Genomic DNA, 20,655 nt, shown 5'->3' with positions numbered 1-20,655 from the left:
CACTGATTAGCCAATATTAAATTGAAGCCCTTCATTTCTTTAATCTCTAAAATCAACTCACTAAAATCTTAGTCATTTAATAATTCAATCTCAAAATCCAATGATTGATATTAGACCTAAAATGTAACCCTAAACCTCCTACATAGTCCCTACTATATAAACCTTTTTTAGCCCTTCATTTTTCTTCGCCTCTTTCTGATTTTACTCTCCTTGTATTCTCTCTCGTTCAATCATTCTCTCTCATTTTCTCCCATCCAAACCCTAAAAAACCCTATAAATTCTCTTGTTTTTTTCGATCAATCTCTCTGAGTCTTTGAGTCTCTGACTCTCTCTCATTTTTTCTCTCTCTATATTATTTTCTTCGCCTTTTCAGATTTCTCTTTATTACGATTTACGATTTGTGTTTTCTTGGTTTTTTTTTCTGGGTTTTGGTGATTGGTGAAGAACTAAAGATCTAAGGAAAAAGACGTTGATCTGAGGAAAAAAAGAAGTAAAAAAGAAGCGTTGATCTTGGGGAAAAAAGAAGCAAAAATGAAGAAAAAAGAAGCAAATTTAATATTTAAAAACAATATGTCACAACAACCAGGTAAGTGTTTTACACTTCTGGTTTTCGTTTTTTTTTTTTTTTAATTAGGTAGATCTGCTTCCATGTGAATGTGGGATTATCATGTATTTTCTGAATTTTTTTTTTCGGTTTTTTTGTCATATGTGATTGTGAGATCCGGATTTTTGTAGGATTTCTGTTTCAATATATGTTTAGAATTTTATTTTTTGATCTGAAGACTGAAATGAAATCAATTATGTGTCGATACTTGATGGTGTTCGTTTTTATTATCTTAAATCAATTATGTGTTGATACTTGATTTGTATACAATTATAATGTATTATATTACTTTTTGATTTTTTGTCATGTATATTAAATTCTTGACTTAAATTTTTTAGGGTTTCTGACTAGTTTACATGTTTGTGATTTGTGTTTACTCTTTAACTGTTTAATAGTTTAAGAATCTAGGTTTGCCTTTTTGTTATTTGTTTTTTAGGGTTCGTGTTTTCTTGGTTCGTGTTTTCTGGGTTTTGTTTTCTGAGTTTTTTTATGGGTTCGGGTTTATTGGGTTTGTGTTTTGGGTTTATGTTTAGGGCTTGTGTTTAGGATTTGTGTTTCCGGGTTTGTGTTAAGGGTTTGGCCTTTGGGTATGTTTGTTTAGGGTTTTGTTTTCTGGGTTTGTGTTTATTGGGTTTTTGTTTTGGGTTTGTGTTTTGGGTTTATGTTTTGGGTTCGTGTTTAGGTTTTGTGTTTCTAGGTTCGTGTTTTGGGTTTGTGTTTTCTGGGTTTTATGTTTAGGGGTTACTATTTAGGGTTAGTATTGGGGTTAAGCCCTAAACCATAACCCTAAACCTAACCCTAACCCTAACCCTAACACTAAACTTGACCTTGACCCTAAACCTGACCTTAATCCTAAACCCGACTTTGACCCTAAACATGACCTAACCCTAACGGTAGATGCCTAGACTCTGCCTTGTTTAAACTATAAATGTATTTAATTTATTTTTCAGTTCATCCATTGATATTGGACTGCATTATTGGGTCCAATTCCCTTTCTGTTGAGGAGGAAACCATTTCCCCCCAATCCCATGACCCTGTCCTGTTTGGGAGCCGTACGGCCAAGGTTTGGCAGCACTTTACCTTGTTTAAAATGGAAGATGGGAATATATTTTCTACATGTAAGCATTGTAATGCTAAGACCTATTGTGCTTAGGGAACACAAAGTACTAATAACCAAAATAAACATTTTGAGAAGTGTGAAGCTTACTTAAATGTAAAGTTGCTCAACCTGGGGGAATTATGATAAAAAAAACTTTATGTCGTATGTTTGCTGAAGCTATTATGTGTCATGGATATCCACTGTTGATGGTTGAGCATTCTAAGCATAGATAATTGCTTTCTTACTTGAATTCTGTGTGAAGCATATTTGTTGGAATACCATGCTTAAGCATTGGACTAATCAGTTTGATGCTCTTAAAGCTCAATTAAAGATAACTATAGGTAATTTAGAAGGAAAAGTGTGTTGTACTTCTGATTTTTGGTCTTCACTTAATAATATTAGTTCCACAGTTTTGACTGCTCATTATGTTGATAACTCTTGGGTGCTGCGTTCTAAAATTCTTGTTTTTAGAGATTTTCCTGGGTCCCACACTGGTAAGGTGTTTGGTAAGTTTACTCTTGATTTGTTTGATGAGTGGAATATTAGAGATAAAGTGTTTTCTTTGACTCGTGATAATGCTATTGCCAATGATGTTATGACTCAAGAGATGGTTAGGGACTTGAAAATAACTAATTTGTTGCCTTGTTCTGGAAAGTTTTTTCATATCAGATGTTCTTCCCATATATTGAATCTGATTGTCTAAGTTGGTTTTAAGTTTATGGATAAAACTGTTAGGAAGTTGCAACAAGTTGTTTCATATGTTTCTTATTTAAACACTAGGAAATAGAGGTTTGATGATTGTGTTAAGTATGTGAATACTGGTTTTTCCAGTTCATTGATTGGTGATGTTCGTACGCGTTGGAATTCTACTTTTGTTATGCTCCATAGGTGTTTGGAAGCCAGGGAGGCTGTAGATAGGTATTGTTTACTTGAGCATGGTTTAGATGTTTCTCTAACTGATTTTGAATGGGAAACTGTCCAAAATGTTTGTGATTTTCTTGAACCTTTTTATGATATCACATGTCTTTTTTCTGCATCTGATTACCCCACTGCCAACCTATATGTTGAGAACACTGTTTTGATTGAAAGTCTTCTGTTTTATGCTAGTAGGGGTACTGAAAATGATATGGAATCATATTTCGATGCCCCTCATGCTCCTACTGACAAAGATAACCACTTTGATGTTTTGGCCTATTGGAAAACCCATGTGGGCGTTTATCTTATGTTGTCTCAGATGGCTAGACATGTGTTGGATATCTCCATTACATCTGTGGCTTCCGAGTCTTCAATTAGTATGGGGGCAGAAATTTTAACAAAGTATCGCACGCGTTTGTTGCCCAAAAATGTTGAGGCTCTTGTGACTTGCCAAAATTGGATCTTTGGTTATTCTAAGATTGAAGATGAGGAGTCTCTTGAAGTTGTTAAAAATACCGAGCTTACTGATACTGATTATGATTCAATTCCTTGAATTGTGCTGCTGTTGTTGTTTGACGGTTGTTGTTTAATGGCTTTTGTTCTGGCCTATTGAAAATGGTTGATGGTTGTGTTCTGGGTTTGTGTTGTGTTATGGGTTTGTGTTTGTTTCTGGGTTTCCGTTTGTTTCTGGATTGGTTGTGTTATGGAGTTTGTTTGTGTTCTGGGTTGAGTTTGTTGTGTTATGGGTTGGGTTTGATATGTTTTAGGTTTGTGGTTTGAGTTATTTGTTTAGGGTTTATTGTTTTTGGGATTCAGCAGAGATAAGGGTTTAACCCAAAATCCTAAATGATAACCCAAAACCCTTACCCTAGACCTTAGACCCAAACCCTAATCCCAAACCCTAGCCCAAACCCTTAAATTATAAACCCTAAATAGAATTTTAGGTTTGGTTTAGTTGTTATATGTCCTTTTGCTTAATAAACGAATGTCCCTTGCGCAATGATCATCAGGGTTTGACTTGTTTGCGACTGTTTTTGGCTACAATTTTACTTCACATGCATGTTTTTCCCTTAGTGTCACGATGCATCTTATCTACATTCTTTTGCTGGCTTGATTGGACATGATATATACTTGATTGATAATATTGGCTTTGGTATTGTTGATGCTTGTGTCACTTTTAATGGCTTTCTTGTGTTGTTAAGTTGTGTTGTCAATTGGAGTCGAGTGCTCGATGATGAGGTGAAGTTTTTACCTAAGAGTCGTAGTTGTTCTTTCTCTTGTCTTCCACCTTTGCCCCCCGACTAAATTGATTTGAATTATGTTTTGCAATGATGAGACTTAGTCGGGAGTAGAGGTTGGAAGAAAAGGGCAGGATAACTAATTGTGGTTGTTTGGTTTATAAAATGTACCTTGTGCAAAAAGACGATTGGTTGTTTGCGACTGTTTTTGGCTACACTTTACTTTACACACATGTTTTTCCTTAAGTGTCATAATGTGGAGCTACCTTTCATTTGTCTTTATTGGAGTATTGGGCATGATATGCACTTGATTGGTAAAATTGATCTTGGTATTGTTTAAAAGACAAAGAATTGTGGATGCTCGTGTTACTTTTGCTGGCTTTCTTGTGTTGTGAAGTTGTGTTGTTAAGTACAGTCGAGTGCTCGATGATGAGGTTAATTTGTGAACCTGAGAGCCATTACGTATTTTTAAAGAAAATTTAATTTTGGCACTTAAAAACTACTTTATGTTTTTATTTTTGGGAGTTTTTCTTTTGGTTTTGTCTACCATCTGTCCTTATTTATAGATTGCTTTAGATAATTTATTTGTTGGTTGCCTTATTTTATTCAAAAATGTTTATCTGATTTTTAATATTTCTCTTTATTTAGAATCTTTTGAGTTGATAATTTCAGGTTCATCAACTACAAAAATGGATAAAGGAAAGAATAAGGTGATTTATGAGATAGTGGGTTATAGGAGATCACTGAGATGTAGAGGAGGTGGTGTTAAAATTCTTGACAATGTTAGTGAAGCACGGGGTAGAAAAAAGGATGTTAATGTGTTTACGAAGGTAATTATTTCTGGGTTAGAGGTTGCTGGTGGTGGTGAAATGAAGGCTGGTGGTGATGTTCAAATGGTTGGACATGATGAGATTACTAAGGAGATTTTTGTGGAGGGTGAGGATGGGGATTTCACTTGTTTTATGCTTGAAGAAGAATGGGATTACACTCTCATTGAGGATGGCCATGACATACCATGAGTCCTTGTGTTAGTGGGGAGTTGGACCCTGAAAAATATTATTTTCTGATCATCCGCAAAGGATAGGGCTTATGCCTTATAGTTGTTGCCTTGCTAGTTGATGCTTGTGAATAGTGGATGTAATTTTTTGCTGTAATTTTTTGCTTGCTAGGCTATGTAAACTGTAGACTTGTGCAATTTTTTGTTTATGCTAATGACTAATCTAACTATCCAATTATTATGTAATGGTTTTACTTTTATTTAACTTTGTAATGAATGTTGGAAACTTGGAAATTGGAATGGAACAAATTTTTTTGGGATTTCTTTTGTCTAATTCTGATTTTATTTTATCTAGTTTTGTCCAATTTATATTTTATTTATGTTGTCTAAGTAAGCAAGTGAATATTTGAAGGGATAAAAAGAGTACATGTCCAATACTTATTACATATTTGATATTTTTTTTATACACGTTAAAACTTTTTTTTTTTTTGGCAAATTCATTCATACTTTTTATGTCATATATACCAAAACAGCAAAACTTAATAATACCGCTTGGTTTTCCGTTAAAATACCCTACAATGGACAACTTAACAAAACCGAACCGCGTGGGGGTTGAATTTTGGGTGTTTCAAATTTAAATGAGGTGGTTGAATGAATTACTTCTGAACAAATGATAGAGATCTTAATTATGTCTTGATAAATAATATTTGTTAATTACTTTGATCAAAAAAGTGACGAAATATTTTATGTTCAAAAGATATATAAATTGAACAAAAATAAGTACTCAATTACTCATTGACGGGTTGTCTTGGGTCGGAATGGTGTTCGGTCGGATTTAGTTGGGTCGCGTGGTATCTAGGCCGGGTTGTAACTGGGTTGGGTCAAAATTGGGTTGAGTCATAACTGGGTTGGGTCACAACTGGGTAGGTGATAGCTGGGTCGGGTCATAACTAGATCGGTCGCTAACTGGGTTGGGTGATAACTGGGTGGGTTTATCTTGGTCATTGGCGAGTGAAGTTCGGTGCGGGTTATTTTGGGTCGGAAACAGGTTGGGTCTGGATCGTTGGTCACAGGTGCAACTGGGCACGAGTCAAACTGGGTCGACGCAATTCAGGTTGGATTACCAATTCCATGGGTTAAACTGGGCATGGGTGGACGCTGGATCGGAATGGGTCGGCTTTGCAACCGACCACTCTCGGCTCGGAACAAGTTGGGTATGGGTCGCATGTGGGTTCACCCGTAGGTCGGCCCAGTTTTTTACACCTGTAAGTAGCATGTTATAAACTATGGAATTGATTTAAATTATGAATTTAAGCAGGTTTAAGTATGTTTAAAGAGAGTTTTATAATTTTATAAGTTGTTGGAATTTTATAAAGTGATTTAATAATGGAGTTTTATCGATGTTAATTACTAGTATAGTAGTACTATGCTAGGTATTATAAGTAATTGAATTTTTAATGGTAAAAACAACTTTTAAATATTTTTAAAGAGGATTTAAAGTATTTTAAAGTTGCTGGATTTTATTTAGATTATTGACTTTGAATTATATTGGTTGTTTTAGGTTTAGATTATTCAGTAGGTGACTTTTAAAGTAATCAATGGTGGCCTATCAGTTTGTTTACACAATGACCGTACATAACTATGTGTTACGTGATGTACTATCATGATTTTAAGAAGGAAAAGTTGTAATATTATGTATAGAAACTTTGCAAGTTCATATGTGATTTTTAGTATGATTGGATTTTACATGTTTTATGCCTGTGTGCAAACATGTTGTTTATGAGATTCAATTATGAGTTAATTATCATGTTTGTTTGGAATATTGATGCAAGCATGTGGTTGCACTAGTGGAAAAAACATCAAGTGCTCCGGTTAAAAACCGTACAAGTGCTCCGTATTTGACCCGTAGCAGACGTCATACGAGCACTTAAGCATTTATCAAGTGCTCCGGTTGTAAACCGGAGCACTTAGATTCATAAGTGCTCCGGTTTTATTAAAAACCGGAGCAATTGTGAATATTATATGCTCAAAATAATTCAAGTGCCCCGGTTGATAAGAAAAAACCGGAGCACTTGTGAATCAAGTGCTCCGGTTTTTTCTTATCAAACGGAGCACTTGGCTATTTTTTCTTTTTAAAAAAAACCACTGCTACTGCCAGCATGCAAGCTAGCAACAGCCAGTAGTATAATATAGTAATAAAATTCACTAACTACTAGGCAAGTATAAAAGAAACTCTAGAAGCTAATGATTGCTTGCCAGGTTTTCAACATGCCTTTGCTCAAGAAGACATTCACAACTCAACTTAGTCAAATATTTCATTTACTACTCAAAAAAAGTTTGCTACAAATTCACAACATGGGAACAATCTCTAAACAAAGTAACATTGCAAAAAACTGGATCCAACTGCAAAAACATTCACTATGTATAAACAAACTACGTATGTCAAAAAGCCCCCGCCATTCAAAAACAGCTTTTCCACAACCATGAGCTACTTAGATTAGGACTTGACTAAACAATGTGTCATAGAGAGCCATGAGATTGTTCTGTCCAACAGCAGCACATGCTTTCCCATCAAGTTCAGCTTGCGGCTTTTGCAGATCAGCAAAACTGCAATATTGACATATTTCTTGAGATTACCAAGTGATAGATTCCTTAACATAAATTTTAATAACCAAAAAGAAATAAGAAGGCTTGAAAGTTTATAATCACATCTTCAACTTGTTTCAGTTGCACAAAACCAACATATATAATTCAAAATGTTACAAGAATATTCAGACACCAGAGAAAAGGGATTCACAAAGTAGCGATTCTATCTAATTCATATCCACCAAAAAATTTTACCAGCAGAAAGGTGGATTTTAGTAGTATTCATCATAAACTTCTATAGCAACGCCCTAAACTATGGCAAACTGATATGACAATGGTAACAGTTCAAGTAGTTGTTATAGCGCATCCCCATTATATCCACGCTGAATTGTTCCTAATATAGACTCAAACAAGTCACGTCATAATCTAATTATTAAGCTATACCTAAGCCTCTGACGACCAGCACTGACAGCACCATAAGTGACCAAAATTACTTCATACCCATCAAGGTTAAACTCCTTAAGCTGTACATTAAACAAAAAAGAGTGTGGATTAAATGTGAGGAAGATCCACCAGATATCTCTATTATATAAGGGAAGGGAGGAGCAATGGTGTCCTCTTTTGAAATGCCTATTTTGCCCCCTTCCCTTTCTAAATTACAAAAGGAATGTCAAAATCAAAATCGACACTCAAAGAAAACTACCGTAAAGTAATTTACAACACTCATTCACAAATCACTTAAAAGAATAAACTTTACAAATCACTCATACAATTGAGAAAATCACGTTATAAAAATCATGCAAATCACTCAAATAATCAGGAAACGTTATTAAAACTTAAAAACATACAAACTAAAACTAATAACCTAGAATGTCAATACATACAAAAACATTTACAAAAATTTACTTACAAACCACTATTCTCAAGAACCAGTCACAATTAATGGTGGGCCATAATAAAAAATAGAGGTGTATTTGTAGTGAAATCATAATTTAGAAGTTAGACAAGGAAAAAAATTATTACTTTATTATAGTGTTTCCTATATATAATAAAACTTTTACATATATTTGGACCTATCTTTTTCTATTATATAATAGCGATTAATTATCAAGGTAAAAAGGTTTATGTAAAATATCATTCAAGAATCAAAGTACAACATATCTCTATTATATAAGGCATGGAGGAGCTATGGTGTCCCCGAATGAAGAGACTATGTTACCCCCTTCCCATTCTAAATTACAAATTTACTTACAAATCAAAGGTGACTTCAAACAAAAATGCCAAAAATATAATTATAACAATCACTCACAAACTAAAACCTATGAAAAAATTGACTTGAAATCAAAGTGTTCACTTTCTTTACAATTTATGAAGTATTGTACTTAATTCAAAAATCAACTAAAAAATTATTATAATATTAGAAATCATAAATAAATTCAATAAAATGTCTATTTTGTTCATAGAATATAACTTTGAAAAGTAAAAAAAAAAAAAGAATGGTGAGAGACTTAAGTGACAGATACTAAACCAATCAAATTTTGCAACTAAAAACAATTATACTTCATATGTCTAATGTTCAAATTTTGACTCTTATGCCGAAGAAAATCGAGTTTCTGTTTCGAACAAAAAGTTGAAGCACGCATCGCGTGCAAAAAATTCTAGTTATAATCAGGTGAAAAAACCTACATATGCTAACACAAGGTAAAACTTGGAAAAAAAACAAGTTACTTTACCTGCTCACAAAGTGCACCTAGTCTTCCAAGTGCCATCCTCCCATCACTCCTAGTAACAACGCCAGTTCCAACCTATTAGTAACAAACGACTAAATCAATATCCAAGAGTCGGTACCTTCTATCTTATGTACTTACATATTAGCTGCCACCTTCTCCCTTCTATTCTAGAATGGATTTCAAACAGTGGAATCCTGTCATGGAGAAACAGTAGATGTTCAGAACACAAATGATGAATGGGAAACATAATCGGTAGCATACAAACATGTCTGGAACGATCTACTGTTTTTGTTTCCAACACTAAAGTCTTATAACAAACGTGCTCTCAATGTAAATATACATGTTTTATAACAGAAGCAGTTTCTTGTTACCGTTCCTAGCACATTTTTAGTCTCCCACCAAAGATGTCCCAAGCAAGAGAGCATATAGCACCAAACCAACAGGGCTCAGAAAAAACTCGGAACAAATATCATTCTATAGCAGTTATCACCCACTTAGTAGTGATACATTGTCAAAATTACAAGTGATTTTACTAACTCTTCTAACAAAACCTGATTAAACAAGCAAAACAACATTTATACAACCATCATTCTCTGGGTCATAATAGAGTTTTTTCTGTTATGCAAACATAACAGGTCAGTGGCTTCCAAGAACAGATAACAGAGTGCACATAAAAGATAAGCCAGCCTAATTAGACAAAATAAATGAATTTGATACACCACCAAACTCGTCTAAGAAGGTGGAAACCAACTACCAAAGGAAATCCAATAAACAGATAAGGGCACCTCATGAAATACTTACTCTTCCTTTTCCCATACCTTATAACTTTGAACATTTCGTCTTCAGCAACTGGTCTAACCCGAGGAACAACTAAAAAAAAAAAATTCAAAGTTAGATCACTTTCAAAATGCAAACTCTACTATTTTCAACCTTCTTCAAGGAACTTGACAAGACAGTTTAAAATCCCCAAGAAGGTGATTCCAATACTCAAAACACACAAAATAAAATGTGGAGGTCCAAACTTCAAATGAAATGAGAAATCTGCCTATAACCAGGATTTAGTAAGCAGACAGAAGCTCATAAGTAGCATATAAATTAGAATCTAACGAAAGCAATGTTGGACTCACCTTGGGTAATGGAACCTCCCATTTCCCAGCTTTCTCTTTTCTTTTTTGCTCGACAACAAAGAGAAGGTCAAAACCTAAACCTTAGACAAAAAGACACCAAGCCCATCATAACTTGCTGTATCAGAATATACTAGAGCTTAATCAAAGAACATGTAATCAAGAAAATCAGCTTGCATTTACAAGGTACATGAAGAACTTGACTTCTCACATAATGGACTCCTATTAGCCTCCTAAATAACTTTAAACCATGACTAAGATTCTGTATAAGTGACATGTCCTATTCATGTCACCCATAATTTATAGAGGAGTCTAAAAGAACTATATTACAAAAAAAAATTTACAATCACAACAGTAATAACAACTCACAACAACAATAACAACATATACCAACACCAAAGCAACTGTGCTACCTAGAATTAAAAACAGATAAAACTAATAAGGAACCAACACTTTGAAGGATTATGTCGTTTTTAAGCCCATAAATATCTTAAGCGAATTTGCATCTTAAGAGTTCTAATTAGCATAATGCATATAATGCAGACTAAGAGCAAGACAAGAAAACGTTTATAATTACAGATTTCACAGAGATACATTGCACTGAAAAAAGATTATCAGTATCAAGCGTATTGCTTGCCAAAATAACCTTGGAAGATCTAGACAAGCAACAACCCTATAAACATAAATAGTTCACTCACCTAAATTTTAGTCCATTTTTGCTTCTTTATAATAAACCATCTCCTGCATTCAATTTGATTTTCTGTTTTCATTATGAAGCTATAGCTCTAAGGATATCTCTTACATCACACTTGACCAAAAGAAACTAAAACAGAAGAATAACCCAGGTAAATGATATTTCAGAGAGAAATTAACATCAGACAGGACAAGAGCTAACATAGAAGTAATAGGTGAAACCAAGCATACGAAAAAAAAAAAAAAACAGAATTTCAAACAAATACATTATTAAAACCAAGTCATTACTCAAACCTAGATGAAAACCTTAACGTTGAAATGTTAAAAATCTGTGGACTAACATTATATTTTAAACAGAAAATAGGGTTAAATTGCAAATTCCCAGAAATTATGAAAACATACAACGAAATATGCAATTAAAGAAATTTAACTAGAAAAAGAGATGCAATCTAAGGAAAAAGGAGGATGAACAGATTGCTGCAACAATTCACCTATTAATTCTAACCTTAATTAGGTTCATTATAACAATTTTGAAAAATAAGATAAAACTACAGATTTTAAACAAATACTAATATACTCGAGTAATTTGAACTTGAAATCAGATGGAAACCTGAGGTTCTACAAATTGCGAAGAAACGAACCTAGTTAGTGAGACAGCCCCTAAAAACTTCCATTGAAAACCCTAGGAGAGAGAAAATTGAGGTGATTATGATCATGATTGAACAGTAAGAGTTAAAAAAACGAAGATGAAGGAGTAGAGATAAAGAGTGATTAGGTCCCATCAATCCCTCAAAGAAAATTAAATAAGAGAGTAGCAAACCAAAAGGATTCCTTCCATACTTATTCTCAGGCCCTCTCGATTATAACTACAAAGAAAAAGGAAACCAACAAATTTTCAGGCTCACCAATAAATAAAATCAAGAAACATCTTTAATCTGAAATATAAAGCTTTTACCAGTACAATTTCATCAACAATTTCAAACCTTAATAATGTGTCTCAAGTTTATCAACTCATTGAATTCTTCGAAAGAAATGGTAACAAAATTGGAGTAAAAAAATAGAGACTGAACTCAAAGCAAGAAATTTCTTACAATGTATCTCAAACTCATTAACTCTTTGCAGTCGCCTCCTCAACAATCTTATCTGCCTGATTCGGCCCTTAGAATAGTTCCTTCATTTTGTCACTCATAGAACTCACACTAGCACTTATTTTCTTACTAACTTCACTCCCGCCGATCCTTAGACGTTCACCTAAAGAGGTCACTTTATCCACCAAGTTATCACTCATCTTTAAAACCTCCAAATACAACACCAACTACAAGATATAACCAACACTACTTCTCTGAGCAACGGCAGTGGCAACAACGAAAACTCTCCCCTAATTAATGTAAAACAAAACAGCAAAACTTCAAGACGTAATTCAGTTGAACACAAAACAGAACAATTACGAAATCAACAGAAATTCCAAGTCAACTAATAACTCGTCAAACACGTTATAATCTGGAAAAAGTGATATAAATCAGGAAATATGCAACCATAATCAAAACAACATTAACAACAGGAACTATATATTATATACAAAGATTATTCGATACATATACAGAAAAAAGGTATGACCGAATTTCCAAGATTTAAAAATGCATTAAACTATTGAATTATTACCAAAAACTAACTGCCGGAAAGAGAAAGAAAGTTAAGAGGGGACTAAGAAAATTCAGGAATCACGAAATTTAGGGCTAGATTTATCTTCCAACAATCAAAGTTAAGAGGAGACTCAAATTTAGGGGTAGATTTATCTCAGATTACAATTGAGGAAATAGAAACTCACCATTTTCTCCAATACTCCGACAACCGACGCACCACTAATTGAACGGACCGCGGACCGACCACGACGAGGTGACGACCAGCCGACTGAGAGGAGACAAAGTGCGAATGTGCGATCTCCGAGGGAGTGACTTGAGTTTGAGAGAGTGACTTGAGAGTTTGAGAGAGTGAGTTTGAGAAATGAAACGGCGCCGAGGAAGTTTTGGGTTTCGTTACTTTTTGGAGGAAAACTTGTGCAAGTGCTTGAGTTGATTAACCGGAGCACTTATTCACAAGTGCTCCGGTTGAATAGTCAAAGAGAGCACTTGACATCAAGTGCTCCAGTGGGCTATTCAACCGGAGCACCTGTAAATTTTTTATATTAAAATTTTCACAAGTGCTTGGATTGATTATTCAACAGAAGCACTTGACAAGTAGCACAAGGAGTTTTTTCCACTAGTGTTGAGAACTTTAATTATGAATTCACATGAAGGGAAATATATTGTTGAGATTGAATCATGTTGAATCATGTGTTCCCTTATAGTATTATTTTCACTACTTTATGAGGATTGTGGGTCTTATTTTATAAGTTGATAAATTATGCCTTTGAAAGGTAAGATTGGCTGTTGACTAGGTTCAACAAGTAAGAAAGATTGGAATAAGAGGAAGTAATATTAGATTGTAAGTTGTGTGATCACTTATATAATTCTAAGATAAAAAGGAAGTTCAATTGTGAATGTTTTATTTTATATTTTTGTGTTACTTGTGTGTCATAACAATTAATAAATTGTAAATCACGTAAAGTGTAACTTGGATAGTAATAACCTTTAAACTGGTGCACGTCTGAAGTTGGACAATCAGGAGTTGGAGTACATGGTGGTAGCCCATGGTTTTTTTTTGGTAAATCGATTGATCACCATTCCTATTTTTCAAAGGTTCCTCGATATCGTATGTCATTTTGGAATACGGAGTCGCGTCCGTATTTCGACTTCCTAGGTTAAGGCAAGTTTTAGTTTGACAACTCGGTCCAATAACTATTCCATTAAAGTAATAAAAAGATGGTTAAAATTTAGTTCAGTAAAAAGTTATCTGCATAATGTTATATTGTTATATTATTTTTTATCCCTGTTTATTATTTATTATTATCATGCTAGGAATGTTTATGTAATACTATGTAGTACTCAGCTTTACTGATTATGTGCTTTGTTTGTGATTGTTGATCATGGCTTTGCCTTATTGATCTTGTGATGTCCCATTTTGGTGAGCAGATTCTTTAGAGCATTGACATATATAAGTATGCAGATGTTGCATCATGAGGGTCTGGGAATGGATAGCTTGTGTAACAAATTGTTACATCTATTACTTTAGTAGAAATATATTATATTAAATTTGGTTTTAAAGTAGACATTTATAGTGTGTTTGGATTTAAGTACTTATTTATTTATTATATTAAAGTATGAAGTTTAGTTATTTATGTTTTCCGCTGCAAAATGCTAAGTAAGCCAATACGTTATTACACGGGCGATAATGCTTTGGTAATTCTCTATGTTTTATATTCACTACTACAAAAAAGGGCAAACATAACACCCCTAAATTAACTCTTATTTAAGCAAATGTTATGTAAAGTCCAAATTTAACATTTTAACCATGTAACTGTTATCTTAGGTTGTATGGAGAATATTTTACTTAACACTTATCTAGATGTGTGTTATCTTTGCTATATGATGTTTGATTTTTTTTTTGCTGAAAATAATAAAAAATATTATCTTTGTTTTATTACTAATAACAATAAATTTTTGAAAATAATTAAATCGAAAAAAAAAACTGCCACATCTAGAAATTAGGAGCATATCACGTCTCCTTGATTTTTTTTGCTCAACACCGCAATTTTCAAGTTCAGTTGACAGTTGCCATTGCTGTGTTCCCCTCACCATTGCTACCTCCAGTTCCCCTCACCATTGCTACCTTCTGCTCTCATCTCCGACGGCAATTCGCACATTCATTCGACCAGTGACACATTCCATTGCAGCAGACAAAACATTCAGCCCGTGACAAATTCATTCGGCGGTTCGGCCCGTGACGAATTCGCAATTTCAATCTACCTAGCAACCGTTTTGGGAGAATTCGACTACTACAATCGCCTTTGTTGCCAGCAATTTACGGGTAATTTTTAATTTTCAAGTCCTTGGTTATTCCTAATAACAAAGAAATTGATTTGGGTGGCTTTATTGCTCAATTTTTTGTTAATTGAATCAATTTAACTGTTTCTTGGATTGGTGATTTAGAATTAAATTGTTTAGTTACTATATTGATTTTCTGAAATTGCCAAATCTGTATATGTCGTATGCTTGTGGAGTTCGTGTTTTTTTTTTTGGTTAAGAACGAGCAAAACTGCACCTATTTCTGTATTCAGAATGGAATACAACACAAATTGCAGTCTACAGCTATTCCAATGACTCTTGCATAATTATTCAAGATGAAAATTGTAGTGAACTATATGATGCAGTATGGTGTGTACTTGGGCAGAGCATAAATGTACTCTTCTAGCTTTAAGATAATTATGTATCATAATTAATGTGTCTCATCTTGATTGGGAGTAACAGGCAGGGTAGAGTAGTTGTATTGCCCAACATATATGATATCACAAATCAAAGATTCAACTGGGTTATCTGTATTCATTTGCTATCATCATTGGTGCACTTGAAGAATCCTTTTAGTAGCAGGGTGGCTGAGAGTGAGAAGAGACTGAGAGAGGGAGGATTCATCTGTAAGATGATGAAGGTTAAATCTATGTCCCACAAAAGAGTCAAGAGAGTGAGATTTCACAATCTTCTAAACCATCCATAACAAAAATCTGAAAAAAAAAATTTTAATCTTCTCATACATTGCCACTAATCCATCCCGAAGAGCCATCTCCTGCAATGGGTTGTAGTTTGCAGTTGACCAATGCAAATGCCGTATCCCAATCTGCTCAAGTTCCATTCGATCTAACTCTAAGTTTTCTTAAGTTTAAACGCTATGTGTCTGTGAGCTTCGTTTTTGGTTGATTTTGATTGTTTGTTCTTTTGTTCTTGATGCAGGTCGAAGGAGAGACCCACTCTCGGGTGAGTTTCAATTTCTCGTTTTTTATGAGTTTCAATCAATTATCTTGTTTTAATACAATTTAGGATTTTGATATTTGTATAATGAACGAGAGTTTAATAATAGGGTTTAGGGTTTAATAATAAATCAATACCGAACATTTTATTCATTGTTTTCATAAATCAATACCAAACATTTGATTGTTTGTTCTTTTGTCTCTTTAATCAGATTTTTCATATTCAACGCATACACTTTGTCTTTTTTATACAATAGAACGTTGTAGTTAGAAAGTGTGCTCTAAAGTTAGAAAAAATTACAAAAAGCAGTAGTCGACATTCATATATATGCTCTTTAACATAACATTTTGCTGTTTTGCATGACACTTTTTTAAATGATTTAAAATGGAGAATCATCTTTGCATAGTATTTATATTTATATGGTACTCAATGTTCCTCCTTTTATATAAAACAATAACACTAAAATAATAAGATATGATCTGCTTAAGAACCTTTGTTTTAATATATACAAGTTAAGAAGCGCACCCTTTGTATGCTCGATATAAGATTTTTTTTAAAGATCGTTTAGAAATAATTTATTTGTTTTGAAGTGTACCAGTTGTAACTTGGTTTGTAGTAATGGATCGAAGTTGGATATGGATGTCCAAGCCAGGGGAAGAAGAGTATAATGTTGGAATTAGAGAATTTATAACTTTTGCTGCGGGAAATAGTGGAGGTCAATCTAAGTTACGGTGTCCTTGCTTCATGTGCCATAATCTTATGCATCAGAGAGTTGACCAAATACTCAATCATTTGGAAAAATGGGCATTTGATAGAACATATACGCGTTGGATTTGGCACGGAGAATCTAGGGAAGAAACTTCAGCTCATGCTTCTAAACATATGGAGTATGAAATGGAGGATAATTTGAACGAGGGCGATGGAATAGAGGACCTTTTGTCGCGTGTAAATGAGGATGATTACAATGGGGATCGTATTGCATTCGAGAGGTTGGTAAGTGATTCTGAGCAGCCATTATACCCAGGTTGTAAATACACGAGATTATCGGGTGTGCTTAAGCTGTATAATTTAAAGGCTAGTGGTGGCTGGACTGATGTAAGTTTTAGTTCTCTTCTTGAATTGATGAAAGACATGTTTCCGGAGGAAAATGTCCTCCAAGTAGTACATATGAGGCAAAAAAGGTATTAGGCTCAATGGGCTTGCCTTATGAGAAAATTCATGCTTGCCCTAACGATTGCATGTTATATCGTAATGGAAGTGAATTGTTAGAGAGTTGTTCTGTTTGCAATGCCTCACGGTACAAGAAGAAAGAAGTGCCGGCTAAGGTATTATGGTATTTTCCAATAATACCAAGGTTTAAACAATTGTTTTCAGATCCAAATACCGCTGAGCAGTTGACATGGCACCATTATGGACGTAAAAAGGATGGAAAACTTAGACACCAGCTGACTCACCCCAATGGAGCTTTAAGATGGTAAATTCCCCGAGTTTTTGTAAAGAAAAACGCAACCTACGTCTTGCATTGTCCACTGATGGTATGAATCCATTTGGTTCCCTTAGTAGCACCCATAGTACTTGGCCTGTGATTTTGGTGACTTACAATTTGCCTCCTAATTTGTGTATGAAAAGAAAGTACATGATGCTTACTCTATTGATATCTGGGCCAAAACAACCCGGAAATAACATTGACGTGTATTGGAACCTCTTATTGATGATTTGAACATCCTATGGGAACAAGGTGTGGAAGTGTTCGACTCTTATCATAAGGAAAAGTTCACTTTAAGAGCAATGTTGTTTTGCACTATCCAAGATTATCCAGCTTATGGTAATCTTTCGGGATATACAACAAAAGGAAAAGCTGCTTGTCCTATATGTGAGGACGGTTTGAAAGGAATGTGGTTAACAGCGTCTGGAAAGAATGTTTTCAATGATAATCGTCAATTTCTACCTTCTAATCATCATTATCGTAAGATGAAAAAAACATTTAATGGTAAACAATGTTTTGTGGGACGTCCTAAGGTTAAGAGTGGTGAGGAGGTGCTTCAAAATATTAAGGATATTCATATTACATTTGGTATGAAAAATAAAAAGAATCCTCTTCCTACAGGGATACAAGAAGTGTTCATATTTTTGGCGCCTACCTTATTGGAGATTCCTCTTTGTCCGACATTCACTAGATGTGATGCATATCGAGAAGAATGTATGTGATAGTTTGATTAGTACATTATTGAATGTCCCTGGGAAGTCAAAAGACGGTGTTAAAGCTCGAGATGATTTGAAGGCAATGGGGATTAGAAGGGAACTACATGTTGTTGATGATGGAACTCGAAAATACTTACCTCCTGCAGCGTATACGTTGTCAAGAAAAGAGAAAAAGGAGTTTTGTGAGTGTTTAGCAGGTGTCAAAGTGCCAGAGGGTTATTCGTCCAATATTCGGAACCTGGTGTCGATGGAAACTCTGAAACTTGTGGGCCTTAAGTCTCATGATTGCCATATTTTGATGCAGTATTTGTTACCTGTGGCTATCCGTTCAATTCTGCCTAAAAAAGTTAGATACGCCATTATTAGACTGTGTCATTTCTTCAATGCGATATATAGCAAAGTTCTTGACCCAGAAGAGTTGACTACGTTGGAGAATGATATTGTTGTCGTGTTGTGCCAATTGGAGATGTACTTTCCTCCATCATTTTTCGACGTTATGGTTCATTTAACGATTCACCTGGTGAGAGAGGTCAGATTTTGTGGTCCAGTGTATTTGAGAAATCAATATCCCTTTGAAAGGCAAATGAAAACATATAAGGGATATGTGAAGAATCACCATCATCCGGAAGGTTGTATCGCGGAGCGGGTCTTTTATGAGAATGCTATAGAGTTTAGTGGTCGTTTTGTGGGTTGACAAAGACGATAGGGTCCCTACATCTCGACATAGTGGAAGATTGGATGGAAAGGGGACCATAGGTCATAAACAACGTGACATGTCTCATGATTCATGGAATATGGCACACACTTATATTCTTCATAATGAGTCGGAAGTCATACCGTATGTGAAACGCCACATGTCTTATTTAAGGGAACAACTCCCAAGAGTTAACGCAAAATCGTTAGCAAGTGAACATTGCAAATCATTCAGTAGGTGGTTCAAAGATGAATAATGAGTGAGCTTGAGGAATCTTCAAATTTGGTTTCTAATCGACTCAAGAGTTTAGCTTATGGGCCAAATTTCAATGCCTCATTTTACTCTGGATATGTTATCAATGGTTACACATTCTACACATGGGAGCAAGATCAAAATAGTACAATGCAAAATAGTGGAGTAAGCTTAGAAGCTGAAGCTATGCATTTTGCAAGTGCTAAAGACAATTGCCCCATATATGATTCAATGCACTACTATGGAGTCATTGAAGAGATTTGTGAGTTGCATTACTCTTGTTTCTCGATACCTATTTTCAGATGCAAATGGGTCGATAATAACACTGGATTTGAAAACGATGATCTAGGATTCACCTTAGTCAACCTTCAAAAGCTCGGTCACAAGAACGACCCATACATCTTAGCCAGCCAAGCAAAACAAGTGTTTTATGTTACTGATCCGGCTGATAAGAGAAAATCGATAGTTCTTACACCAAGGTCTCGTTATGACATTGATGACTATGATGATGAGGAGTTGGAGGAAAGTCCATCTAGGAAGGTACATGTAGAAGATGATAGTTCAGATGATGCATCCGTGTACATACGAGATGATCACAATGAAGGTGAATGGATTCAAGAAAGTAAGACAAAAAAAGCATCTCGAAAGCGGCTTCGAAAAACTTAATGAAGAAGAAATTGAGGTAGACTTTTTATATGAAAATTATATTGTAATTCTCTGACATCTGATTATTGTAGAAACCATCCATTTTTTGATGAGCCTTTAAAGCTTTATCTTTCAAAAGCATAATACTCTTCAATAGAAAGACTAACTCTGTCCTGTTTTTGATGATTACTATTATAAGCGTCAAATGCTAAAACTTCATTACTAGATAAACTCTAATCTCAGCTAAAGCAAGATGATTCAGCTGCATCTTCAAGCTTCTTAGCAACAACCCACCTCATTTCTATCACTCATATAGTTCTTTTTGCCATATAGAGTTATAGACATTATTTATCTCTTATCTTTTTCAACCACTATGCAGTTCCATGAGCACCTGGCGGTTCAAAGTTCTGCACAAACCCAGAGCCACCTAAAGGGGTATGTCTTTGCATTGGTAGCAGAGTGTTTAATTTTATGTTTAGTAAAATTATTCTGTTTTTATACATACATTTTCTGATTCTTTATTATGTTCATTTAGCAATGTGACCTAGTGAAGTGGAAAGAGAGAAATGCATTACATTGTATATCATCATTGACATTTTGGCAAACTGGTTTATGAGAGTTTAGGATGTAGTCCTTGGTAGTCACTGTTCATTCTTCTAATCTATCTGCAACTTAGGGGCAGATCTTCTGCAGCTGTTCATTCCCAGCCACTGTTTGGTATTATTTAAACACCCTACACTGTACACAACTAAAAAATAGATGCTTGTGATCTTTTACCTGTGTATTACTGCTTAATAATAACTATTAGGAGAAGTATATGGTAGTGAGGGAGGCCTGGAGAGATCAGGTTATGATTTTCTGAGCATTGACAGTTTGTTGGTGTTCCTAGGAAAGAAGTCCATGTCTCTAAGGTTGCTCATGTAGGTCAAATCTAGGGTGATTTCTTGATAGGCACGAATTTAGTGAAATAGGATA

General features: G+C 34.6%; 1 protein-coding gene across 35 annotated transcripts; it reads right to left on the bottom strand.

The window, feature by feature from the left end:
- Window positions 1-7,142: 7,142 nt before the first annotated feature.
- LOC104887014 (delta-1-pyrroline-5-carboxylate synthase-like) lies at window positions 7,143-13,096 on the bottom strand. Of its 35 annotated transcripts, none has more exons than XR_008968042.1 (7): window positions 12,815-13,095; window positions 10,297-10,376; window positions 9,971-10,039; window positions 9,322-9,363; window positions 9,173-9,244; window positions 7,884-7,963; window positions 7,143-7,460 (listed from the first exon to the last, which is right to left on the bottom strand). XR_008968042.1 is itself a non-coding variant. In XM_048638920.2 (6 exons), coding segments are annotated over exons 3-6 (246 nt in total). In that variant the 5' UTR covers window positions 9,310-9,363; window positions 9,971-10,039; window positions 12,815-13,083; the 3' UTR covers window positions 7,143-7,345. The 35 variants fall into 35 exon arrangements, 2 of the variants coding, with proteins under 2 accessions (XP_048494877.1, XP_048494876.1); XR_008968041.1 differs by having other exon boundaries at window positions 9,308-9,363; window positions 9,988-10,039; window positions 12,815-13,094; XR_008968044.1 differs by having other exon boundaries at window positions 9,173-9,218; window positions 9,308-9,363; window positions 9,988-10,039; window positions 12,815-13,093.
- Window positions 13,097-20,655: the final 7,559 nt, after the last annotated feature.

The sequence above is a fragment of the Beta vulgaris genome, chromosome 2, assembly GCF_026745355.1.
Source record: "Beta vulgaris subsp. vulgaris cultivar EL10 chromosome 2, EL10.2, whole genome shotgun sequence".
Taxonomy (NCBI): domain Eukaryota; kingdom Viridiplantae; phylum Streptophyta; class Magnoliopsida; order Caryophyllales; family Amaranthaceae; genus Beta; species Beta vulgaris.
This window is presented reverse-complemented; position numbering and strand designations above follow the sequence as displayed.

What these genes read in the sequence shown, in the direction of transcription:
- LOC104887014 (XM_048638920.2), bottom strand. An exon ending in TAGGTGCACTTTGTGAGCAG is followed by an intron (nt 7,964 to 9,172) that starts GTAAAGTAACTT and finishes TTTAATGTACAG; the next exon opens with CTTAAGGAGTTTAACCTTGA. An exon ending in GCTGGTCGTCAGAGGCTTAG is followed by an intron (nt 7,461 to 7,883) that starts GTATAGCTTAAT and finishes TCAATATTGCAG; the next exon opens with TTTTGCTGATCTGCAAAAGC.